This window comes from Theropithecus gelada, chromosome 9, assembly GCF_003255815.1.
Source record: "Theropithecus gelada isolate Dixy chromosome 9, Tgel_1.0, whole genome shotgun sequence".
NCBI classification, from domain to species: Eukaryota; Metazoa; Chordata; class Mammalia; order Primates; family Cercopithecidae; genus Theropithecus; species Theropithecus gelada.
Window position 1 is genome coordinate 84,415,934 of NC_037677.1, and position 27,579 is coordinate 84,443,512.

A 27,579-nucleotide genomic window follows, 5' to 3' on the forward strand; every position below is an offset into this window, starting at 1 on the left:
TTTGGCTCTGTGTCCCTACCCAAATCTAATGTCGAGTTGTGATCCTCAGTGTTGGAGGAGGGGCTTGGTAGGAGGTGATTGGATCATGGGGGTGGTTTGTAATGGTTTTAGCACTATCACCCTAGTGCTGTCTGGCAAAAGAGTTCTCCTGAGATCTGCTTGTTTATAAGTGTGTAGCACCTCCCCACTTTGCTCTCTCTCTTCCTCCTACTCCTGCCGCGGAGACATGCTTGCTTTCCCTTGGCCTTCCGCCATGATTGTAAGTTTCCTGAGGCCTCTGATTAAACATTTCTTCTTCTAAATTACCCAGTCTCAGGTAGTTCTTTATAGCAGTGTGAGAATGGACTAAGGGGAAATATATATGGTTACCAAATAGCGAATTAGCCATGGGAAAAAGTAGCAAATAATTATTTTGCTTTTTCAGATGCTAATTTTTCTGTTTCGTTTATTTTAGGGTTGGTGGGAGCTGTCCAATGTCCTTAGGCTGTTTTCCAAATGAGATACCAAAAGCTAGTTCTCCATTGGGTTTCTCAGGCTGCTGGAAGCATTCATTATTATGATTGTCATTACTTCGAGTTCTGTTGCCACTATGCCCACAGTAGTATTTGTTACATAACAGGTGCTTGATAAATATTTGCTAAATGAATTTTTGGAAAATAAATCTGCCACACCTTTCTTCTGCAGTCTACGATCTGTTGAGATCATCCAATAGATTTTTTTCCTCAGATATTGATTGTACTTTTGAGGCCTCAAATTGCTGTCTTCTATATTTTCTATGTCTGCAGAGACTTTCCATCTTTCACTCATTGTAATCTTTTTTTTTTTTTTTTTTTTTTTTTACATCTTTGTGCATATTTGTAGTAACTGTTTTAAAGTCATTGACTGTTAATTCAAACATCTGGTTCATCTTGGAGTCTTGATTTTATTGTCTGCTCTTTTTTCTTTGTAATAAGTCATGTTTTTCTGCTTTGCCTGTCTAGTAAATTTTAATTGTATATTGAAATGTAGAGAGTCTGGATTGTTACTTCCTTTAAGGGTGCTGAGTTTCATTTTGTCAGGCATTTAAATTGACAGTTGATTTAGTATTGTCAGGTTTGGTTCTCTTTGTTAAGGCAGGCCTATTTCAGATTTGTCTTTTGTCCTGGGGCACGGTTTTTACTTCGAGATTGCCCTTTCCAATGTCTCAGCTAAGTATCTGGGGTGTTCCATGAGGGCTCTTCCACTCTGCATAGGCCAGAACTACAACTTCTCCCAGTATTACATTTCGTTACCTCTGGTGTCATCTCCATTATGCTTTCAGATCTTGCACATAGACAGCCCAGGCCCCAGCCAAGGACCTGAGATGAAATCCATACAAAATTCTTAGTCCCTCGCTCACCAAACTCCAGCAGCCTTAACAGTCTAATCTCTTCCTGTTTACCTCAGTGAATTCTGTGTTCTACTTGAGTTCCATTTCCTTCTTTATCAGGGAAGAGCCACCATGCTGAAAGCAAGGGGCACTGTGTTTCTTTGTTTTTAAGGATGGTAGCCTATTTGCAACAACTGTAGTGTGATATAAAAATATATAATTTATGTTGGTGACAGCTACGAATACTGCTTGCACTACTTTGTAACATAATTTTTCAGATTCAAGTTCATATACTGTTTTTCTCCACCTCACCACACACATATTTTCAGACTTCCTCCTCATCCTTCTTCTTGCCAGTAGTTGTATTATAACTCCTGCCAGTAGTTACATTATAATTTTGGTTATATCAATATTGAGCTTTTATGGGATTATAACTAGATAAATGCCATTCATAGTTAAGTGATATGATATATTGTGACTTTTCCTGCATGTTTTGTTTTTCCTGGACTTAACAGTTGTCTCCCTCTTTTTTTTTTTTTTTTTAATTAGTTTTAAATGTTCTTAACTTTAATTCATAGACTTACCCCTAATTGTATAAATCTCTCAACATGTTTAAGCACATTTGGCATTACATCAATTTTATCTCTCCCAGGTGCCTTCTGATCTGTCCCAGTCTGGGCTAATTGTTCTTCCTGGCTTGCTGTATGACTGTCTACTCAAGATGTCCCTTCACCATCATTCTAGGGATTTTCTTTTCCTCTCTTGCGGGTTAGATTCTTCAGTTCTTGGAAACTGTCATCTTCTTTCATGGTTTCCCACTCTTGTTTTGGCGGAGCACATCTTTAGTAACTTCCTAACTAGTGTATGGGAAGCAAAATTATTTGAGATTTTGCTTATTTTGAAATGCCTTTATTATATAGTCACACTTGATTAATAGTCTGCTTGGTATAGAATTCTAGGCTGAGAAGAGTTTTCCCTCAAAATCAGAACGTTTTGCCCAATTGTTTTTTAGCTGCTAGTATTGTTGTTAAAAAGGATAATGTCATTTTGATTCTAGATTCTTTTATGAAACCTGTTTCTTTGGCAGCTTTTAGGGTCTTCTGTTTCTTTGGTATTCAGAAATTTCATAAGATATGTGTGCTTCTATTTCGGTCTTATTTTCATCTGTTTTGCCAGGTACTCATGTACCCTTCCAGTTTGAAAACTCACATCCTTCAGTTTTGAGTATTTTTCTTGAGTTGTGTCTTCAGTTTCTTCTCAGTGTTCTCTGTTTCTGGAACTCCTAATATAATATTGAACATCCTGAACTCTTAGTTTTTGTTTAGTGTTCTGATTTTCATTTGTCTTTTTATTCTATATATTCTGTTAATTCCTCGGCTTTATGGTCTTCTAGCCCTTCTTTTGCCTATCTTATGGGGTTGAGGATTAAACAATTTATATACCTGAGGTGCTGTCATATAGTAAGTGCTTATGTTAGCTGTAATTGTTGTTTACTTTCATAACTGTCTTGAGGGAAAGGTCTTTGGCATTGATTCTTTGACTTCTTGGCTGTACATGACCTTGGGCGAGTGCTGTAATCTCTTTGAGACCTACCTCTCTCTCCTGTATAATGTTAATAAGCTCTATCTCTCAGATGTTTGTGAGGATTGAATGGAATATATATGTGTAAATGCTTAATACCTTTGTACAGAATTAATAGTTAATGCGTGGATTTTCAAATATCAAAAGTTTTTAGTTTGAAGGGAAAATGATGTCTGAATTTTCAGGGTTGTTTTTAAGAGTACTTGATTATGACTCTCGTAAACCTGTATGAGCTACGTATACTTGCACTAAATGCTAATACTTTTTAAAGAAGTTATGTCTTAGTATTCAATCTCATTATGTTAGGTTGAAGATAGAAGATTATGAAAATATTCTCTGAAAATCTCTGGCTTTACTTCAGATTGTATAAATCTGTGTAATGTAATAATTATTTAAGAATGACATGATTACTGATCTAAACCCATGGAAGGGATATTTGTTGGATTATTTATTTTCACTTAAATGGTATTTGAGATTAGGAAAAAGAAAATCTGTCTTTTGATTTTTCTTGATAGTATTAATGTAATTTCAAATGTTAGCTCATTTTTGTTAATGGTGGCTTTTTGTTTGTTTGTTTTGTTTTAAGGTTTTTGGATTCAAAGCATAAAAACCATTACAAGATATACAATCTGTAAGTATGTTTTCTTATTTGTATGCTTGCAAATATCTTCTGAAACAACTATTAAGTGAAAGTTACTTGCTTGTTAGAGTGAAGTAGAGTTAAAGATATATTTTAACAGATTGTATTCCTAAACCAATTAATTCAAGAAGTCCGAGAGCATTGTTAGATCATTTAGAAAGCGTGGTGATGAGGTAAAACAATGTTGGCACAGATTCATGTTACTTGATCTGCTTTAAATGACTTGGCATCTAGCCCATATTTGAGCCCATAACTGTGTGGTAATTTGAAGTGTAATTCACAGCAGAGCTTCTGTTAAAGCACTAATAGCATCTTCTATGGAGGTATACTTTAGAGTGAATATAATTTTGTTTATCCTGTGTCTCTAGAGCTATTGACTGAAGAAGCTGTTAGGGCATTCTCTAACTGTACATAACATAAGTTATTTAAGATTGCTGAATTAGTTGGCTTGTCTTGTCTAGGACAGAGTTTTAAGGACTGCCCACCTGATTGATAGAGCTAGTTGACCTTATCTTTAACTTTTTGTTTTTCTTTTGACTTTGGGAGTAGAGATGTGAAAAGGTAAAAAGGAAGGAAGGAAGAAAAAACTTAACTATTTTTGCCCTTGAAGACTGTCTTTCCTTCTCAAAATATTGACCATTTTCTGATTTTTAAAAATCGGCACATAAAACGTATTATTTTTCTACCTGACTTTATCTTTCCCATGTGATATCTATAAATTATAAATAGGAAAAATTTTTAATGTAAAGTTATACATACTAATCCACAGTTAACAGTTTTTCTATAGAGTTTATCAAATGGAAGAACAAGATTCACTTCTGCCTTCAGTGGGCATTTAAACTTCTACTAAAAAGAAAGAAAGATTCTCTGTGCCTTCTTGTCTTGTGGAGTGTTGCTTTTTTATCTGTAATTTAGTGATCTTTCTAGTGTGATAAAACGCCAGAAGTACTTAGAGTGGAGTGGACATCAATATTGTTACTCTCAGTAAATTTTCACTGGTTTTCCTCAGATTCATGAAGGAACAAACGTATGTTAAGTCCTTATCACTTATTAGATATCACAAAACATGTTGAGGGGTGCGTACAGAGGTGAATAAGATGTAGTTCCCGTTCTCAAGTAGCTTACATTCTAATGTAAAAGGTAGACAAAGCATTACAGAAGTAACTCTTGTATAGAGGTTGCGATGAAGAGAATACTGGCAATAGTAATTGTACCTTATAGAGAAGGTTTCATAAAGGAAGGCATGTTTGAGCTAGGGTGAAAAGAACCAGTAAGGGTTGACTTTCAAGCCAAGGAGAGGAGGGGAAGTGACATTACAGGCCAAAGGAATGGCATTATAAGAAGCTTGTTGGCATAAAAGTGTTTAGAATATGGCAGTGAATTCATTATCATCAGATTGTGGTGTCTGTGTGTTGAGGGTGGGAGAGAATCACGGTGGCAATAGGCAACAAGATAAAAGAAAGTAAAAGGTGTTATAGAAACTTAATGGGCCCAGCGTACAAATGATCTATGCATTTAGGGGTCTTTCTCTTTTCCTAATAAACCTCTCCTACAAAGAGCCTTGTTCCAGATACCATAGTGTTTCTTTGGAGGAAAAGAAAAACCACAAAGCTTTGTACTTTTTGCACCACTGGATTCAGAATCTAAGTAATTTTAAAAAGGACACGAACTTTCAAAAGCTGGAAGCCATTAAACTGAGTCATTTCAGGGTTAGACTATCAGAATTGTGGATTTAGAGAGTCTCAGAATGGAGATCGAAGGACACCTGAGACAAATTCTGCCTTTTTCAAAATTTTATTCTAGTTTAACATATTCAAAGAAAGGGAAGGAAATTCTTTTCATTTCTGTGTGTAGTGACTTCCTGCTTCAAGAACTTAGGACTTCAGCTGCACTCTCAGTATTGTAGGTCATTTACATTATTATGGTTAAAGTTGGCATTGCAGAGAGCCTAGGAACCTGACTGCCTGTTTGTTTTTATATTCCCAAACATTGGATTCCCAAGTTAATGAAGTTTCTTTAGTAGTTGAGAGTAGCTTTTAATGCATATATTTTAATGCTCCTTCCCCACATGGAATCATAGGCTTTCAGAACGGGAGAGTACCTGAAAGAGATCATTTAGTCCAACCTTCTCATTTTACAGATGGGGAATCTGAGGCCTAGAGAAGTTAAGTGAGTTGAACAAGGTCACACAGGTACATTTGGTAGCAGACCATCCACTGTTTATGCCAATATTCCCTTTATGTTTTGCTTTTTTGCTTGTTCGTTTTAACCTCTCCAAATTTTACTGACTTAAGAAGTTCCTAGAACTACTAAGTTATAGCATGTTATGAGTTCTAATGTCACTTTCCAATCTTCTTTATCTTTTTTCTACCTCTGTTTATATTTCTGGTTCTGGGTAAGTGAGTCTGGCAAGCTGCAGGTGTTCTATTTTATTTCCTTTATTTTTAAGATAGTATTACATGTGATGTATATGTCTTTGCAAACATACATAATTTGAAGATCTTAAAATATTTGCACTAGGCATACCCACATTTAATAGTATGTTAAACCTTTTACAGCAATTACTATATACATGGTGAAGAAGAGTTCTTAATATGGACTTTCTGATTAATTGTATCTTTTTATATCTGTTTTCTTCAGGCATTCATAACATTAAGCAAATTCAGGTGTACTGTTAATTGAATTAATAAGTTTGTTTTGTACAAGTATATTTTATTTTTGTTCTTTGCTCTATAATCTGATAGGAATGGGGAAGGGGAGATAGTGAATAAAGAGATCTATACTTCTTGCCTTTGAGGAATTTAAGTGTTCACTGTATACTCATTTTTAAAAGGTATTTACTGTATTTCAGTGCATATTTTATTTGACATGCTTTATCATTTTGTGGTAAACCTTTAGCTTTACTAATTTTTATCTGCTAAGTTTTCTTTTGTAAGATGGTGATAGCTTCATTGAAGAGAGTAAAGAAGAGACCTGCCTACCTAGCTGATTCTATGGCAAGTCTCACTTCTCTGGAAGCTTTTCCTGTTAATCTTATTCTTTTCTTCAGTTTCTGCCTCTTGTTTCATAAAAACTCATTCTTCAAATGTTTATTCCTTTCTCTTGTCTTATATAAGCCAATATGAGGTAATGGCATCTTTTGAGTTTTAGTTATAAGGAAATATAAATGGTTAAATTTAAATGGTTAAACCCCATTTGCCATTTGTGTATCTTTAATTTTAGTTCGTTGCGAGACTTATCACTACCAAGCTGCAAAGAATTTAAAAGAAACTGGGTAGGTGGTAGGTAGAAGGAGGGCATTTATCAGAGATTTTAATTTAAGAAGAAAGTCTTCATCCTTATCCTACCAACCCCCATTCCCTGAGCACATTTATCATTACCAGTCCCGGTATATTTGCTCCCATATTTGCTGTGCTTACCTGTGAAGATTTTCATAACTTTTTTCTTGCTTTTTACTGTCACTGTTGGTTCTGTCATTTATGACAGATACTGCTGTTGTAGGAATGCTGGCTTTGACTAAAATTTGTTATTGCTTTTGTATGTAAAACTTTGTTTTTTTATTATAAGTAGAATTATGGAACAGTAGTAGAAAAAGTTTGACTTTTGTAATCAGAGATACTGAGCTTGAGTTCTTGCTGTTTCATTTGTATGCTGTTATTTGGAGCAAGTTTTTTAATGCTCTTAAATCTTAGCTTTCTCCTATATAAAATGAAGATAATATTAGCAGTTATCACGTGGTTGTGAGGATGAAACAAAAAAAGTGGAAAGTCTTTGTAAGGTGTGTTCATCTAGTTGACACTTAGTAGTCATTACTTCCACTTTCCATCCGTATAGTCCTCTTAACAGTAATATATGAGAGCCATTTTTATTAAGGCAATCTTAAGGAGTGTTCGTCAAACCACATGTTCTGGGATTCTGAGAAAGTAGGGGAAGTTTAGAGAACTGAAGCTGCACAAAACTAACGTTTATTTTCTGTTGTGTTGTCACGAGACCAGCTTCTTAGATTCTGTGTCCTAGTCCTACATCTCTGATTCCTTATAAAATACTCCATTATGAATTCTTCACTATTGACAATTTCTCCTCTTTTATCTGTACCAAAGAAAGTGTAAAATGTGACTGTCTTCTTTGTCAGTCCTCTTCTTCCTGTTTTTCATATCAGTGGATATGAAATTATTAGCAAGGATGCATATATGTGCATATGTCATTGCTAAATACATTTTCTTTCTAAAAAAATTCAGTATACTAAATTATACTAAAAAGGAAAAGCTTGTTTTGAGTGGTAATATGAAAGTTGTTTTATTTTAGGTCTGACCAGTTAGAAACCAGTGGATTTCAGTTTATTTATAATTGGTTAAACCTTCATGTGAATTTGGTTTTGAATTTCCTTTAAAGTAGAGAAACTATATAGATGTTTTCAGGGTTTCTAAATGTACAATACAGGTTCACAATCACTTATTTGAAACTCTTGGGGCCAGGAGTGTTTCCATTTTCAGAAATTTTAGTTTTCAAAAGGTAACACAGATGCGTATACTTTTACATAAACACCCCAGTGGGATGTGGGTCAATACCTGAAATGAAATGTTTCACTCTTCACTGTAAGTGTATTAAAGATTATATACAGTCTTATTACTTCAGATCAGGATTTGCTGTAGTTGAGTTTGCCATAAAACTTAAGAGGAAGTGTTAGATGTTTTGAACTTTTGGGATATTGAAATTGCAGGTTAAGGATCTATGGACCTTTATTTGTTTTAAAATGCTAAGATTTTATTTTAAATAATTTTTTAAAAAATTGTTTTGCATAGTAGTTGGAGTTACCAGGCTACTGCTAGCCACACTGATACATAAGATCTCTTTCTGAGCCTTGTATTGTTTGTAAACATGGGCTGTTAATTATTAGAAAGCCAGTACATACTAACGAATATATCACTGCTATTAAGACAAATATTAGCATACTCTAGTAATGACAAGTCAGCATTTTACTATTCTGTATTGCTTTTGCTTATTCTTTCGTTACTCTCATACTGTAATTAAAACTTGCAACCTGAGAGACTGTTGTAAAAGGTGACCATTGGCTTTTCAACAGGGAGAAAGGTCTGTTTTAAAAAAAATTGGTGGCCAGGCGCGTTGGCTCAAGCCTGTAATCCTAGCACTTTGGGAGGCCGAGACGGGCGGATCACGAGGTCAGGAGATCGAGACCATCCTGGCTAACATGGTGAAACCCCGTCTCTACTAAAAAATACAAAAAAACTAGCCGGGTGCGGTGGCAGGCACCTGTAGTCCCAGCTACTCGGGAGGCTGAGGCAGGAGAATGGCGTAAACCCGGGAGGCGGAGCTTGCAGTGAGCTGAGATCCGGCCACTGCACTCCAGCCTGGGCGACAGAGCAAGACTCCGTCTCAAAAAAAAAAAAAGAAAAAGAAAAAAAAAAATTGGTCAGCATTGTGTCCAAGTAGATTAACATCATTCAGTTTTTCTTTACTGTCCTTATGCTTTTATTATTTTTAACATATATCTTTTTGAAGAATAGTTTGAGAATTATGTATGCTTAAATATGAGATACAGATACTATTGAAACTAGCCAGTTGTTTATAGGTACTTGTAAAAAAAAAAAAAATTCCGATAGCATGCAAATTTTTCATAGAGGAAATTTGAAAGCATGGAAGCACCTGAATTTGCAGTACTCTATATTAGTGACATCACAAGTTTTGTAAGCAAATTTATTAGCTCTAATTGCATACACTTAATCTTTTAAGCTTTGGTTTTATTATTATAATATGGGGGTGATAATAGTATCTACTTAATAGAATTCTTATTACATGAAATAATTAATGTTAAACAGCATAATATGTGTCACATTATAAAGATTCAGGCAATGTTTGTTAATATTAGTACTTTTTTTCTTCCTAAATGCAAAAGATAACTATATATCACTTTTAAACTTTTCTTTTAGTTGTGCTGAAAGACATTATGACACCGCCAAATTTAATTGCAGAGGTAGGTATGAATGTACTGTACTATGCTGTATAACTTAAACCCGATAGACTATATCTTAACTGTCATAATAATGAGTCATCTAGATTATTGAGTGAGATACGTATTTATCTTAAGAAGTATCTTAAAAATTTTCAAAAAATTTAATTTTGCTGTTTTTTAGGAAAAAAGTATTGCATAAAGCTATTAATATTGTCAGGAAGACTGAAGTGCAGAGTAGACTAAGAATTAGGAAAATTCCTAGACTAAAAATAGTATAAGGAGAGGGTTTACCTACTGTTTAAGGCAGTAGGTCTAATAGTAAGCAACTATAGGGAGAAAGCAGAACTACTTAACTCTTCTGTGTTGAGGAATGACATAAAAGGTAGGAAAGGATATAACAAATGTTGATAAGAGAAACCTGATGGATGAGAGGAGGGAATTGCTTTAAATGAGTTCTACTTCAGACATAAGTTAATTCTCAGAGCCCACAAAAACTTTCACTTTTATTTGTGAAATACAGCTCAGTTCTATGACCTAATACTTTAAACCATGAGAGAACTGAAGAGTTGAGAAGCTAGGCAGATGCTGCTGTGATAGTCAAAAAGAGAAAGTGGGTGCCATGAGCTACTATTGATGTATTTGCCATTGATCCCTCCTGAAAATCTAGAATGGACTTTCAGACAGATGGTTTGAAAATTCTAAATCACTCATGATTGAGATTTGGTATAGATTCACTAAGAACGTTTTGTTTTTGTTTTTGGTGGATTTAGATTGTTGTTTACTAGGCAAAGGAGGCTTTAGTTGAGGTTTATGTTGCTTTAAATAGACATTTAACAGGTTTTCCTGGAGGTTTTTGTGTACCACTGGGAAAATGGAGTTAGGCAGATGACTAAGTGAAAGCTGTCCTTCTGGACTCCCTATAATGATAGTCATTGTCTACCAGAAGAGCTGTCCTGTCACACCAAAGGATAATTGATTGTATCCTGTACCATATTATGAGTGACTTGATTGGAGATATAAGACATACTTCTCACATATTTAGGTAACACAGGATGGTACGTTGAGTATCAGTCAGAGTTTTTAAGGATCTTAATAGAGTGGAACTAAGGTAGAAACTATTAAGAACAATTAATAGTGATATATCTATAGTCCTGTTTCTAAACAAGGTTTTTTAAAAACCTCAACTCTGACTATAGTGAACAGAGAAGTCTTGGACTCTTATAATTCATGTGAGAAGACCTGAAACTTTGATAACAATTATATACATTTTGTAAGTAATTTCTTTGGTGTATGCCTTCACATATCTCTGTATGTGACCTATGCTACCAGTCCATTGAGCGTAAATTCCCAGAATGTATTCTCCTGCAGAAAATGGAGGTAAATAGTACTTGGCTTCCCTAATGATTTACATGTGTATACAACACTAATATTTGCAAGACCACCTTTAAATAACACACTTAGCATTTTTATTTTATGAAATGTAATATGCAGTTCTTTCTATAGTTTATTAGTAATCTATTCTGTCTTTGGAATATGTTTTGTGATGATGAAATAAATACTATAAATAGTATTCCTTTTGCATTGAGAGTCCTGATGAAATGTCCATGTGACATTTCATTTTGGGTTTAGCTGTACCTCTAATATGTGACCTATGCTGTCAGTCCGTATAGTGTAAATTCCTAGAATATATCCTTCTGAATAAAATGGGGGAAAATAATACTTGCCTTCCTTAATGATTATATTTGAGACTTATCAAGAGACTATTTTCTATTTAAAAATTAGAAAGTTAAGCAATACGTTATTTTTCTCTGGAATCTAGTGTTTCTTTTAAATACCTGTTAAGTTTGTATGCAACATTTCTAAAGTTAACCTACTTGTAATTAAAAATTCAGGAGTCTTTTTTCTTATTCTGAGGTTATCTTTTTACCACAGTTGCACAATATCCTTTTGAAGACCATAACCCACCACAGCTAGAACTGATCAAACCCTTTTGTGAAGATCTTGACCAATGGCTAAGTGAAGATGACAATCATGTTGCAGCAATTCACTGTAAAGCTGGAAAGGGACGAACTGGTGTAATGATTTGTGCATATTTATTACATCGGGGCAAATTTTTAAAGGCACAAGAGGCCCTAGATTTCTATGGGGAAGTAAGGACCAGAGACAAAAAGGTAAGTTATTTTTTGATGTTTTTCCTTTCCTCTTCCTAGATCTGAGAATTTATTGGAAAACAGATACTGGGTGTTTTTTTTTTTTTTTTTCTTCAGTTTTATTGAGGTGTAATTGACAAGTAAAAATTATATATAAATACAATGTATAATATCTTTTGATGTATGTATATATACATTGTGTAATGATCACTACAGTCAAGCTACTTAACATATTCATCACCTCACATAATTATTCTTCTCCCTTCAAGGTGAAAGCATTTAACATCTACAAGCTTCAATTTTCAGTTATACAATGTTATTATTAACTATAGTCACTGTGCTGTCCAGTAGATCTTCAGATCTTGTTCATCTTGTGTCCCTCCCCGCCCCACCATCAGTCCCTGGAAAACAGGTTTTAAAAATAGTTGCTAATCCTTATTCTAAATTTTTAAATCAGTTGCTGCCTCGATTTCTATATGAGAAATGACTGATTTCATTTTTCTGTTCATGCTACCATTTTCATATCATACTAGCACATGTTACCCATTAACTGTATTGCAGATTTGGTCTCATAAAACTCTTTTAAAATAACATTTTTAAAAAGCTATCAAAAATAAGCTTATATTTCTGAAGCTTGTTTGAGCATAGAATGGCTTTGGATAAAATACCATTACCTAGTAAAGTGTGAACTTTTATAATACATAAAAATTATTCTTTTATAAGAATATTCATAAATGTAGTTAGATTAATAGAAGATTCTTGATTCTTTGATCAGAAAACTAAGGACTATATTGAAAAATCAGTGATAAATTTAATACTTATAGTACATCTGAAAGCAAAAAGAAAACTCTTGGGAGAACTTTTACAGTGATTTAATTTTGCTGTTGATGTATTTCTTTGAGTGGTAAGTATGGCAAAACATGTAGATTTTGTTCATTTTTCCATCTCTAAAGGGACAAAACCTAAGCCCCTCCAGACAGATAGAAAAACTCATTTAGAGAGTTCCCCTTCATGTTAAGCTAATTTCTTCTTAATTCAGCTGTAAAACAGAAATAGAATGATCATATTAATCATTTAAAGCTGTGTAGTTGCATTGATTCCTTGTTCCTTTACCCCTCTCTCATGTCTTGTTTCCTTACCTTTGTGACTTTTTTTGCATTATGTATAAGGATGCCAAAGTACTATTTATTGTTGATAGTTTACAAAATTGAATCTTACATTAGTGCATAATTTTGGTGAATGTTGAAGTTTATGGTAGATTGCCTTACATTTCTGCATATTGTTTGCACCTTGGAATGATAGCACTGGCATAAATTATAGAGCTGAGGATCTAAAGATTTTTACTTTGATTTATCCCATTATCATCTGCAGGGAAACAGTTGCTTTTACTGATTAAAAATATAGGCCAGCCGCAGCGGCTCACACCTGTAATCCCAGCACTTTGGGAGGCCAAGGCAGGCGAATCACAAGGTCAAGAGATCAAGACCATCTTGGCCAACATGGTGAAACCTCGTCTCTACTAAAAATACAAAACTTAGCTGGGTGTGGTGGCGCACACCTGTAGTCCCAGCTACTCAGGATGCTGTGGCAGGAGAATCGCTTGAATCCAAGAGGCAGAGGTTGCAGTTAGCTGAGACCATGCCACTGCACTCCAGCCTGGTGACAGAGCGAGACTCCATCTCAAAAAAAAAATTAAAATGCAGTAGCAAAAGCGATGGTAGAAATTTAAAACTGAGTTGATGAGCAGCAGATAACTTGGTAGTGGGAAAAAAGTCAGGTAAAACAATTTTTGTAATAAAATAGAAAGATTTTGTAATGTGGAGGCACAGAACACTAGATTTAAGCCAGGGGGTCTTAAGTTGTGTTACATACCTTTTAAAAGTCTGATGGAAGGTATAAATGTTCTCCCACCAAAAAATGTACATAGTGTACATAAAATTTTACACATAGTTTTTATTACATTGAAATACATTATTTTAAACAGAATGTAAAAGAACCTTCATGAAAACTATGTCACTTTTTTTAATGCAAAAACCAGTGGCCACTACCTGAGAGCAGTGAATAAATCTAAGTGGTACAAATTAACCAAAATTAAGCTTTAGTTCTGTTCAATACGAAATTTTAATGAAAAAACTGCTATTTAACTTTTAAAATAAGAAGTTGAAACTATGCTCTTTGACTTTGCAACTTTTATATCCAATCTTTGATATCCAATCAGTGTTGACTTTGGTAAAAAGTGCTGAAAATGCTATTTTACAAAAGAAAAAAGAGTAAATGGAATCTGAAGATTCTCTTGCCTGATGAAAGTAGACTTGTCAAGAAATAAGATTTCTCCAAGATTTGAGATAAATTCATGTTGCATCATTTTCTTTGCCTTCAAGTTACTGAGATCATTTTTGGCAAGATCTGTAACATTAATAGTGTGCTAGGAAGGAAAAGATTATGACTCCATATTTTACTTTCAAGGTTGAAGAGTTAAACTCTTTAAAAAGAGTGTATTTTACCCTGTAAACAACAGTATCAGGCTGTAGATATTGTCTTCTGAAAGCAGTGAACTTACATATAGCAGAGAACTTCATAGAGCTCCCATTTCTTGACAAAACCTCTCAAGAAGCTCTTGATTGAAAGTCTTGGCTTTCATGAATCTGGCAACTTTCACAATAGTAGATTTTTCATGACAAATCCTCTTACACAGGCGATTATTCAAGGGTTGGCACTTGAAACAGTAGAATACTTTCACAACAAGAGATAAGATTTCTTTCAGAATTGATGACAGTCTTGCACCCTAGTGCGTACTGATGAAGAAAGCAGTGGGTGACCATGACATGGAGAGCTGCTGTCTTTACCAGTGCCACAATATCAGATGTGTTCTCTGGCAGTAAGGTGTACTATCTGCCTACAGTATACTGAGGTTTCTTCAGGAGAAGTTTTGTGGTAAAGAAACTTCACTATTTTGAAAGTGTTAATGTTTTCTGAAGTTTCCAAAAAGGATTCCAAAATGGGAATGTTTCCTTGATTGTGTCACCTTGCTTGCATTTGATGAAAACTAGTAGCCGGCTATACTGAGAAATCATATCTGAAGAAAAGTGGTACTTCCAATCTTTTTGTGACCTACTTTATTATTATTTTTTTAATGTCAGGGTTTTTTTTGGAATGAATACGAGTATTTGATAGAGGTATTTGCAACGGTCTTACTCTTCTTCATGCTACAAGTATGTTTGACTCTTTCTAAGATACTTGCCGTCACCGTTCAACTGTGTGACATTTTTATTTGTTTAGCATTATAGTCAATAGCCTAGTAGATGATTTAATCAGGAGTTTTAATTGGAACAAATAGTTTTTGTAATGGTCTAGACTTTCCAACTAACTGTGCTCTCACATGTGGTCTCTTTTTCTCCCTCTTTTCTCCCTCTTACACACTCCCAGCCACACACATATGCATACATACCCTGTCTGATGTAGCTGCTTCTTCAGAATATTTGGCTGTGCTCTGCTGATGGTGAGAACTTGCCATTTAAGAAGGACTTGGGACAGTCCATCTCATCATGTTCAGGGATAAAAGTAAAACCCAAGGATACTTAAACTTTATTGTATTTTATTTTCTGTTTCCAGTCCAAATTAAATCCAAGAGAAGGCTCCATAATCAAAAAGTAAGGACATATTTTAAATTTGCCAGCAGGAAGATATTCTAGTCATTACAGTCTTATAATACTATCAATTCTGTTTCTCTTCAGAGGTGAGGAGAGACTATTTGATGAAATCATAAGTCCTGTAGGATTTTGTGAAATAGGGCCAGAATGAAAGCTAGCAACAATAGTAGTTATGAAAATAAAATGCAAAGTTTATAATATCATGTGGTAAAATGTAATAGTATCTACTTCATCAGTAGAACTGCTCAAGTCACCATCTATTCTCCGTCCTTTGTATAGGTTGGATCCCCCAAGTGAAAGGAGATGATGGGCTATTAGTAAATAGAAAATGGAGATCTGTACATAGAGTGTTAAGGGTGTAAGAATGTAAATATTAAAATTGTTATGTTTAGCTGTTATATAATATTAAGACTCAGAGTTAAGTAATTTCGCTGAAGTTGATCACTTTTTGTATCTTGGAATCAAATAACTGAAATCTACTATACTTGGCTCATGCTTAGTTAATGTACTTAGACCATATTTCGGATGAATTATTCACAGGATCTAAAGGAGTATCCTAATGTGTTCCTACCTTCTTTATCTCTGTGTTTATTTAAAAAGGCAAAAAGAAATGTAGGAGCAGATGCTGTTGACCATATTTGACTAAACAGTAGCATTTGTGTTTAGATTGAAACAGCATTAGAAAACTAGATAGGGATTAAAGTCAATGGTGGTTTTTTGTTTTTTTTTTTTTTTTTTTCCTTCCAGGAATGTTTCTTATAGATGATCAAACAGGCCCAGAAAGGGGAAGTGTTGTGATCAATATTATCCAGTTCATATTAGCATTCAGAGGAAAATATGCGTCCTTTTATATACCGTTAAATTTCTTTCTATACTATCAAGTCCACAAATCCTGGAAGTGCAAAAGAATTTTGAGACTGTTCAAAATAATTAATCTCTGTATAGGGTCAGGCTTTCCTGCAAGGTTATGAAATGCTGATAGAATTGGTCTATTTTGAAAGGCTCCTCAGCTTATACCCTTCCTTACAAATGCTTCCTTACAAATGCTAAAGCATTTAATGACCCCTGATTTAAAGAGAATTTGGACAGATTGAGGTTGTTGGTCTTGGAAATAAATACTGCAGGCTCCTGTAAAATACTTGAAATGTAATTGTTTTAAAACTTTCAAAGATATCACTTGTTTGCCTATTGGTTAGAATACTAGTGAAATAATTTTTAATCTTTTATGAATAGCTAACTTCATCATAAGAAAACTTAGCTAAGCATGCTAAAGCTGTTGTTATACAGCTGTGGAGTTCTTCCTGAGGAGTAACTGTCTTATAATAAATGTAATTGATTATCTAAAGTAGTTTTATTCTTGGAATATCTCATAATAGGTTTATTCTCTTCTTGTCAGTATTTCCTTGTAGATTGAGCCTGTGGATTTGCATTTTTGTAATTGTGAATCACCATTATAGGAGATACATATATTTTATCTACTTTTCAGTTTGTATGGGGTTAACTTTTATTAGAATCATCTTTAATGTTATTTTGCTTATATCCTTAATTTTAATTATAGACAAACATTAAGAAACTGGAGAAAATTATGTTCTAGTGACATTTATATAGAAGAAGAATCTTTTTTCCCCCTTTTTTGAAGAGAGATGAGGCAGTCTCATATTTTGGTAAAGAATTTGTAGACTTTGTAGAGGTCTCTTCAAAATAATCTGGCTCAGAATCTTGACATATCCTCAGCAGACATGGTGCAAATTAGATGGCAGAGTGGTGGGTACAAGTTGACTATAAAATAAAACATTAGGTTAGTAATGCCCAAATAATACTTTGGGTTTTGAGTGTTGCAGAGAAGTCAGACAACTGATACTATAAAGAAAAATGTTCTGAGAGTGAGGTAACTGCTTGAGGGAAGGAAGGCTCCTTCTGTCTTATTCACTAATTTACAAGAAGACAATTGTGTTACACTTCCTTAGGAGTCATTCATTTGTATATTTGATACTTTTGCTTTATGAACATGTGAAGATTATTCAAAAGCAAGCTGTCGGTGGTTTTTTCTTCCAAGAAAGCATGCCGCAGGGCAACTTTAAGGGTTGGTTCTCGTCTAGCCCTATGCCCCACACTGTCTGCATCTGCACTTAAGTTTCAGTATTAGATAACTCACATGTTTAAACTATGAAGAAAGAGTTAAAACATCCTGAGAATGCTAGTAAATGTGTATTTTTGAAAGGACTCCCAAAATTTGAGTTTAAAGAGGTAAACTCCTTTTTCATGAGAAAGTTGCTTAGAATCACTACTGCTGTTTCCCTCTCCCTTGCCTTCTCCCTGTCGCATGCATACCCCCAACTGTGTTCCAGAATGATGGCACATAAAGGAAACATTCATATTTCCTTTTTTTTTTTTCTTTTTTTGAGACAGTCTCACTCTGTCACCTAGGTTGGAGTGCAGTGACGAGATCTCAGCTCACTGCAACTTCCACCTCCCGAGTTCAAGTGATTCTCCTGCCTCACCTCCGGAGTAGCTGGGATTACAAGTGCGTGCCACCAAGCCCGGCTAATTTTTGTATTTTTAGTAGAAGTGGGGTTTCTCCCTGTTGGCCAGGCTGGTCTTGAACTCTTGACCTCAAGTGATCCACCCACCTTGGCCTCCCAAAGTGCTGGGATTACAGGTATGAGCCACTGTGCCTGGCCTCTTATTTTTTCTTTGGTTAAACTTTTAGGAAAAAAGTTTGAGCCGCTTTTAATTTTCTTTCTGTTTTTAAATAAATTATTAGAGAGAAAGTTTCTCTCTATTAGGAACTCTGTGTACATGAGTTCATTGAGCTTATTCTTAATAAAGACAAATCTTCCAGAAATAATAGTTGTTAACTTTAAGTGATCTCAAGAAAAGGAAAATTTTTAGTTTCTCTGGGGAATGAATTTTCATGACCTAATCTTAAATCAGGTTATTTCTTCTAGCCTGTTTACTAAATTTGTACATGTTGTAACCTAATGAAATTTTCTTACCTCCTCTTTATTTAAAACAAATGATAATTACTGTCTTTTAAAAAATCTTCCAATGTAACGTTCTTATTTTTCTTAACACATTAATTTTCCTGGGCCAAACTGTGTTACTATGATCCACATTAATTAAGGCTGTTATATAATACAATAAAATTGTAGAACTTTCATACCTTGAAGGATCTTAGCAATTATTTAATTCAAACCCATTCTAACATAGATGATAAAACAGATTTGCAGAGTTGGGTGGCTCATACCTGTAATCCCAGCACTTTGGGAGACTCAAGCGGGAAGATTGCTTGAGCCCAGGAGTTCAAGACCAGCTTGGGCAACATAGTGAGACACTGTCTCTACAAAAAAAAAAAACTTAAAAAATAGCCGGGCATGGTGTCACATGCCTGTAGTTCTAGCTACTTGGGAGGCTGAGGTGGGAGGATTGCCAGAGCCTGGGAGGTTGAGGCTGCAGTGAACCATGATTATACCACAGCACTCTAGCCTGGGCAACAGATCGAGACCTTGTTTCACAAAACAAACAGATCTACAAAGATCAACTTGTTCTAAGTCATATAATCTTTTTGTGTAATAACTAAAAACCACATCTTCTAACCTCAAACCTGGTATTTTTTTCTACGAAATTATGTTCTACAGTCCAAATTATTTTTCTTTATTATTTTGAATCCTAAAGTAGAAATAGAAACTTAGAAAAATAAAAAGCAACTCCTTTATAATATATGAGGACTTTTTCAGTTTTAAATCAGAAAAACCCAAGTCAAGGTAGCTTAAATAAAAGGACTTACATAACCTAAAAGCTCTAGCCTGGATCTCTCAAGAGTATCGCATTCTCTCTTCCTCCCTTACCCTTCTCCTTTCTCTCTTCTGTATGTATGTTATTTTCAAACAGGCTGTAACAAGTAGTGGCGAGATATAGTTCCTAATAGCTTCAAGTTTGCATTCTACCTACTTTAGCAACTATGATGGGAAGAGAGCTACAATTTGAGCAAAAATTTATAGGGTGAGTTCTGATTTCCCTGGATCGAGGCACATACCTATTCCTGAACCAAATATTCTGGCCAGGGAATGGAATTCTCTGGGACATGTATCTAAAGCTGAAGTATAGAGCCTGCCACACAGGGATAATAATAGTTTTCCAAAGAAAAATCGAGGAGGGGAAAGAATGTTGGAAAGAGAAAAAAATATCAGTTGTCTGCTTCACATTTATTCTCAATAATTAGTTTCATATAAGTGAAATACTGTAACACCCTAAACTTCAGAGATTCTTCATAGACAGGAAAAATAAGAGCTCAAAGAAGTTGTGACTTCGTTCAAATCACATAGTTTCTATACATGCTATTAGTAAAACCCAGGACAGCTGAGTACAAGTTTTACCCTTATATTCACATTGAGGTCCAGATCCTGGTTTTGAATGAGATAATTATGTACAGTAGGACTGTTTTCTGATCCTTAAAATAGAGACAATGATATCTATCTTGTAAAGTTGTGGTAGTGTTAAAGATATATAAAATGATGGCAAGTACCTTAATATACGAAAAGCTGCTATATGTTGTCATTGTAATAATAGCCATATTTCTTCCTTTGTTGAATTGCTTTCCTATAGTAATCTTACTGTGATCATCCTGAGACATAGATTTCCGAGCTTCAAGCAAACACTATTATGTTGAAACATCTACATTATTTCTAAGTTTAGCAGTGCCGGTGGAAAGTTTACTGAAATAGAAAATTGCTCTTTTAACTGAGGAGTGTAGATTATAAATTCATGATTCATCTTCTCAGAAGATGATCGGAGTATTGATAAATATTGATGCATAGAATATGAACAAAACATTACATATCTTGTGCTGTGATATTAAAGTAGTATTCTGTTCTGGTAGTAGTATGGCAGTATTTTAGGTCTGAAAGATGTATATAATCTGTACTTTTAAATGTGTTTTTTAAGAGATTAATCACAAGAGATTTACATAAAACTAAGGTTAAAAATTAATGGTGGATTAGAGATACATCAGGCAAATTTCAGTTTCAAAAGCAGATGACAGAATCTCAGTATCAGAGTAGCATTTAAAGCAAAAAGCATTAAACTGGATCAGAAATGTCATTTTACATTAACGCAGGGTATACTCCAGGTAAAGACTTAGCAGTTATGAACCAGTGTGCTAAACATAACATCAAAATGTATTAAGCAAAAGCTGAAAAAAATGAAGAATAATTGGTAGAAAAGCAATAATAGGAATCTTTATGGTACTTCAGAAGTTACAAAGTAAGAAGATACAGTCATGTGCCACATAATGATGTTTGAGTCAACGCCTGACAATGGTCCTGTAAAATTAAAATGGAGCTAAAAAGTTTCTATTACCTAGTGATGTTGAAACCGTTGCAATGCAGTGTATCACTGACATGTTTGTGGTAATGCTGGTGTAAGCAAACTACTGTACTATCAGTTGTATAAAAGCATAGCACAGTTATGTTCAGCACGTAATACTTTATAATGATAAACGAATATGTTACTAGTTACATGTTTACAGTACTATTTTATTATTTTAGCATGTGCTTCTGCTTATTAAAAAATGTTAACTATAAAATAATCTTTAGGCAGATCCTACAGCAGGTATTCCAGAAAACGGCGTTGTTGTCATAGGAGATGTCAGCTCCATGGGTGTTATTTCCCCTTAAGACCTTCCAGTGGGACAAGATGTATAGGTGGAAGACAGTGATATTGATGATCCTGACTTGTAGAGGCCAAGGCTAAAGTATGTGTGTATTTATTAGTTTTTAACAAGAGTTTAAAAAGTAAAAAAAAAAAAAAAATTAAAAAATAGAAAAAAATCTTACAGAATAAGGATACAAAGAAACAATGTTTTTGTGTAGCTGTGTAATGTTTTTAAGTTAAATGTTACAAAAGAGTCAGAGTTAAATTTTTGTATGTTTATAAAGTGAAAAGTTATAAAATGCTAAGGTTAATTTACTGAAGAAAGAAAAAATTTTAAAATAGATTTAGAGTAGCATGTTTATAAAATCTACAGTAGTACACAGTAATATCCTAGGCCTTCACATTAACTCACCGCTCACCCACTGACTCACCCAGAGCAGCTTCCAGTCCTGCAAGCTCCATTCGTGGTAAGTGCCCTATACAGGTGTACTGTTTTTATGTCCTTTATACCATTTTTACTGAACCTTTTCTATCTTTTAGATACACAGATACCATTGTGTTACAGTTGCCTATGATATTGAATACAGTAACTTACTAAACAGGTTTGTAGCTCAGGAGCTGTATCATATAGCCTGGGTGTGTAGTGAACTATACCATCTAGGCTTGTGTAAGTATATTCTATGATACGGTGATGAAATCACCCAGATGCAGTTTCTCTTAAGCAACACATAACTGTAGATATATAGGTGGCTTGAATAATAAAATAATGAAATGTATTTTTTTCTGTCATTGACAAAACATTACCAATCTTACAAATTAGACCAACTACAAAACAAAATCTCACTCGAAAATAAAAATATATAAGTCCCATTTCTTGATTACAATTCATTAGAACTGGAATTTTTTTTAATGTTTAAATTTATATGGAAATATAAAATCATGTTTTAAGTAATTTTTGATTCAATGAGGAAATGTAAATTTACATTAGAAATTGATTAATAACAAGTAGAGATTTATAAAGGCAAAAATGTTAATGAATTAGGAAACAGTAAACCATTTGAACTAATAAATCTAAATACTGATTGCATGAAAATGCCAATAAAATCAATACATATTTTTAAAAGCCAGTCAAGGATAAAAGAAAAGAGGGAAACTAAAAATGAGACATTAAGTACGAGAAAGGAGATAAAACTACAGTGTAGAGGTGATGTTAAAAATTATATTCAGGTCTGTGCTAATCATTTTGGAAATTTCAATGAGAAATGGGCAATTTTCAGTGAATATGTCATTGTAAATGCTTTAAGGAGAGAGACAAAATCTGAATAGACCCTGCAATAATGAAAATGTCTAGGAGCCCTCAAGAAATACCTGGTTTAAATTGCATTTCAGGTGGCTGCTTATCAAACCTTGAAGTGTCAAGTAATTATGTTATCTAAATTGGACCAGGTGCTACAAAATATGTAAGACTTCACAGGTGGCTGCTTATGTAGCCCTTATACCTTAATCTGATAAAGGTAGCATATATTTAAAAAGAAAACCAGAAGGTACAGTTTAGGGAAAATTAAATATTTCTATTTGGCCAAAGTAAGAGTACATTCAAGGGAATTGTGAGAGGTAAGAATGGAAAAAGAGGTTGGAGCTGTATTTTTATGCTGTGATTGAATTATAGTGTGTGATAAATTGCTCTTGTTTGGGTAGAATACCATTTTACATTTTGAATTAATTGGTAATTGGATTAATCTTAACTTCAAAAAAATTAATCTAAGAGTGGTATAAAGGATAGATTACAGAATGGATAAAGGGCGATAAATCAGTTGGCTATGGCGGAATTGCAGGAAGAAACTGAAATAGGCCACAGAAAACTGAAACTGACATTTTGAGTAGTATTTTGGAATCAAGATCTGGATTTTGGCAGCTGAGTAGATGCATAGGAATCAAAGATGAGTATACTAAGTGAACTTAATCTATGATTTGTCTCATTTTATTGTGTACCATTAGTGTGTATCCATGTATGTATGTGCCAGGTAGTTAATATGCTGACTGTGTCTCTTAGCTCCCCTCTGCTGCCTGGACCTTTGCCACAGTGCTAGAGTTCCCTCACTTCTCTTTTCTATAACCCTATGATACTACTGCTGTCTCTCAACTGTGTTTCCTTCCTCAAGCAGAAAGAAGATGGCAGGATCATATTGTAGTTGACTAGAAGCTGTGGAGTTTGAGTGCTGGGATTATATCTAGTTCCATTACTTAATGAAGATATATGACCTTACCTCATCTATAAAATGGTTTACCAATAGTACCTACCTTACATGGTTTTATGAGTATTAAATTATGTATTTCTAAAGAGATTTAGAACAATACAAAGAATATGGTATGGGCTCAGTAAGTGGTGGTGGTGTTAGTTATTAGAAGGCCATCAAGTGCTGGAGAAAATAGTGAATATGATTGATGGAAATAAGGGGGGTTTTCCAAGTTAAAAAGCTTCAGTTTTTGGAAATGTGTGTTGTAAGTATTTCTGAGATTACCAGGTAGAAATTCCAGCCAGATGTTGGAATTCTGCACTGGCAGTTGGGAATAAAGTCATGTTGAAGGAGATACGTTTTGGAGTTATTGTGTAAAATTGGTAAAGCACTGGAATAGATTGGATTGACAGAGGGGAGACTCTTTTGAGATAGGCCTATATTTAGGGACAAGAGAAGAGACAACCAATAAGGGTTGAAAGAAACCTTAGGAGAGTAAGTCCTATGACAGAAGCAGGGAAGTTTCAGAATGGATGCAGAAAGATCAGCCAGGCTCTTCCTGTTCTCCATCGTGGTGCAGCATCAAGGTGAAAAGGATAACACCATGCAGGAACTTTGCATCTACAGGCTCTGCTTCAACATCTGTTTAGGAGAAAGTGGAGACAGATTGACCTGAGTAACTAAGGTGTTGGAGCAGCTTACAGGTCAGACCTGGGGTTTTCCAAAGCTAGATAATACTGTTAGCCCTTTTGGCAATAGAAGAAATTAAAAGACTGTTGTCTGCTGCACAGTTCAAGGGGCCAAGGCAGATGAAATCTTGGAGAATGGTCTAAAGGTGCATAAGTGTGAGTTAAGAAAAAATACCTTCTCAGATACTGGAAACTTTGGTTTTGGGACCCAGGAACACATTGATCTAGGTATCAAATATGACCCAAGCATTGGTGTCTACAGCCTGGACTTCTATGAGGTGCTGGAAAAGCCACGTTTCATCATGGCAGATAAGAAGTGCAGGACAGGCTGCAGTGGTGCCAAATAGAATCAGCAAAGAGTAGGCCGTGCACTGGTTCCAGCAAAAGTATGATGGGATCATCCTTCCTGGCAAATAAATTCTCATTTCTACCCAAAAGGCCAATAAAAAGTTTTCAGTGAAATGTTTAAAAAAAAAAGATCAGCCAGAAGCCAGTAGGGTATCAGTTGTTGAGAAAGCACTAATGACCATTAAGAAATCAGCCTCGACTGGGCATGGTGGCTCATGCCTGTAATCGTAACACTTTAGGAGGCCAAGGCAGATTTCTTGAGTCCAGGAGTTGAGACCAGCCTGGGCAATGTGGCAAAACCCTCATTTCTACTAAATAAATAAATAAATAAATAAGCCTTGGATAAAGAATAAAGATTACTTGAGCATATTATTTAGATACAAGTGGAGAGAATAAAGGCACATGCCAGATAGGAGATAATTAATAAAGCACTTGCCCAAAATAGAACCTCGTTGAACAGGAAGAGACATCAAGCATGAAGCAATTTTTTTAAAAAATTTATTTATTATTATTATACTTTAAGTTGTAGGGTACATGTGCATAACGTGCAGGTTTGTTACATATGTATACTTGTGCCATGTTAGTGTGCTGCACCCATCAACTCGTCATTTACATCAGGTATAACTCCCAATGCAATCCCTCCCCCCTACCCCCTCCCCATGATAGGCCCCGGTGTGTGATGTTCCCCTTCCTGAGTCCAAGTGATCTCATTGTTCAGTTCCCACCTATGAGTGAGAACATGCGGTGTTTGGTTTTCTGTTCTTGTGATAGTTTGCTAAGAATGATGGTTTCCAGCTGCATCCATGTCCCTACAAAGGACACGAACTCATCCTTTTTTATGGCTGCATAGTATTCCATGGTGTATATGTGCCACATTTTCTTAATCCAATCTGTCACTGATGGACATTTGGGTTGATTCCAAGTCTTTGCTATTGTGAATAGTGCTGCAATAAACATACGTGTGCATGTGTCTTTATAGCAGCATAATTTATAATCCTTTGGGTATATACCCAGTAATGGGATGGCTGGGTCATATGGTACATCTAGTTCTAGATCCTTGAGGAATCGCCATACTGTTTTCCATAATGGTTGAACTAGTTTACAATCCCACCAACAGTGTAAAAAGTGTTCCTATTTCTCCACATCCTCTCCAGCACCTGTTGTTTCCTGACTTTTTAATGATCGCCATTCTAACTGGTGTGAGATGGTATCTCATTGTGGTTTTGATTTGCATTTCTCTGATGGCCAGTGATGATGAGCATTTTTTCATGTGTCTGTTGGCTGTATGAATGTCTTCTTTTGAGAAATGTCTGTTCATATCCTTTGCCCTCTTTTTGATGGGGTTGTTTGTTTTTTTCTTGTAAATTTGTTTGAGTTCTTTGTAGGTTCTGGATATTAGCCCTTTGTCAGATGAGTAGATTGCAAAAATTTTCTCCCATTCTGTAGGTTGCCTGTTCACTCTGATGGTAGTTTCTTTTGCTGTGCAGAAGCTCTTTAGTTTAATTAGATCCCATTTGTCAATTTTGGCTTTTGCTGCCGTTGCTTTTGATGTTTTAGACATGAAGTCTTTGCCCATGCCTATGTCCTGAATGGTACTACCTAGGTTTTCCTCTAGGATTTTTATGGTATTAGGTCTGACATTTAAGTCTCTAATCCATCTTGAATTAATTTTCGTATAAGGAGTAAGGAAAGGATCCAGTTTCAGCTTTCTACTTATGACTAGCCAATTTTCCCAGCACCATTTATTAAATAGGGAATCCTTTCCCCATTTCTTGTTTCTCTCAGGTTTGTCAAAGATCAGATGGCTGTAGATGTGTGGTATTATTTCTGAGGACTCTGTTCTGTTCCATTGGTCTATATCTCTGTTTTGGTACCAGTACCATGCTGTTTTGGTTACTGTAGCCTTGTAGTATAGTTTGAAGTCAGGTAGCGTGATGCCTCCAGCTTTGTTCTTTTGACTTAGGATTGTCTTGGAGATGCGGGCTCTTTTTTGGTTCCATATGAACTTTAAAGCAGTTTTTTCCAATTCTGTGAAGAAACTCATTGGTAGCTTGATGGGGATGGCATTGAATCTATAAATTACCTTGGGCAGTATGGCCATTTTCACGATATTGATTCTTCCCATCCATGAGCATGGTATGTTCTTCTATTTGTTTGTGTCCTCTTCTATTTCACTGAGCAGTGGTTTGTAGTTCTCCTTGAAGAGGTCCTTTACATCCCTTGTAAGTTGGATTCCTAGGTATTTTATTCTCTTTGAAGCAATTGTGAATGGAAGTTCATTCATGATTTGGCTCTGTGTTTGTCTGTTATTGGTGTATAAGAATGCTTGTGATTTTTGCACATTAATTTTGTATCCTGAGACTTTACTGAAGTTGCTTATCAGCTTAAGGAGATTTTGGGCTGAGACAATGGGATTTTCTAAATATACAATCATGTCATCTGCAAAGAGGGGCAATTTGACTTCTTCTTTTCCTAACTGAATACCCTTGATTTCTTTCTCTTGCCTGATTGCCCTAGCCAGAACTTCCAACACTATGTTGAATAGGAGTGGTGAGAGAGGGCATCCCTGTCTTGTGCCAGTTTTCAAAGGGAATTTTTCCAGTTTTTGCCCATTCAGTATGATATTGGCTGTGGGTTTGTCATAAATAGCTCTTACTATTTTGAGGTACGTTCCATCAATACCGAATTTATTGAGCGTTTTTAGCATGAAGGGCTGTTGAATTTTGTCAAAAGCGCATGAAGCAATTTTAAGATGGGAGAAGGGAATTTTGAGTGTTCATATTGGATGACCTTAGGGTTCCCAGTAAAACAGGAGCTGAATTCATTGAAGATGATGTGTTGGTCAGGATAAAAAGAGAGGTTGGGAAAACAAAGTACTAAAATCATTGTGGTCAAGAGTTTAGTAAGTGTATACCAGAAGAGTTATTGAGTGATATGAGTTTGAAATAGGCAAAGCTGTAGGAATGGGGGCTGGAAAGAATATTAGAAGGAACACTAAATATACTTCTGAGGTCTACCTCCTGGTCTGTGAACATAAAGGAGTTGAAAAAGTAATGGCTAAAGTTCTTTAGCTAAAGTTGTTTGGCTAAAGTTCTTTAGCTAAAGTTGTTTAGCTAAAGTTAGAATGTGTTGAAAGTTGTATTTGAGGAAAAAAGGTTAAGGATACAGTTGACCGTTCGATAATGTAGCCCACTGTTGACCAGAAGCCCTACCCATAACATAAACAGTCAATAACACATATTTTGCATATGTATTATATAGTATATTCTTACAATAAAGTAAACTAGAGAAAAGAACATGTATCAAGAAAATC

General features: G+C 35.0%; 1 protein-coding gene and 1 pseudogene across 2 annotated transcripts in view; both read left to right on the top strand.

Moving 5' to 3' along the window:
• PTEN (phosphatase and tensin homolog) overlaps positions 1-27,579 on the top strand; it is a 110,542-nt gene that overhangs the window by 57,226 nt on the left and 25,737 nt on the right. The window contains exons 3-5 of one of the 2 annotated variants that reach the window (XM_025396252.1): positions 3,516-3,560; positions 9,518-9,561; positions 11,473-11,711. In XM_025396252.1, coding sequence (XP_025252037.1) covers positions 3,516-3,560; positions 9,518-9,561; positions 11,473-11,711 — 328 coding nt within the window. Of the gene's footprint in view, positions 1-3,515; positions 3,561-9,517; positions 9,562-11,472; positions 11,712-20,934; positions 21,093-27,579 lie in introns of both variants that reach the window. The other variant, XM_025396254.1, reaches the window with a different exon arrangement.
• On the top strand, positions 23,759-24,335 carry LOC112631707 (annotated as a pseudogene).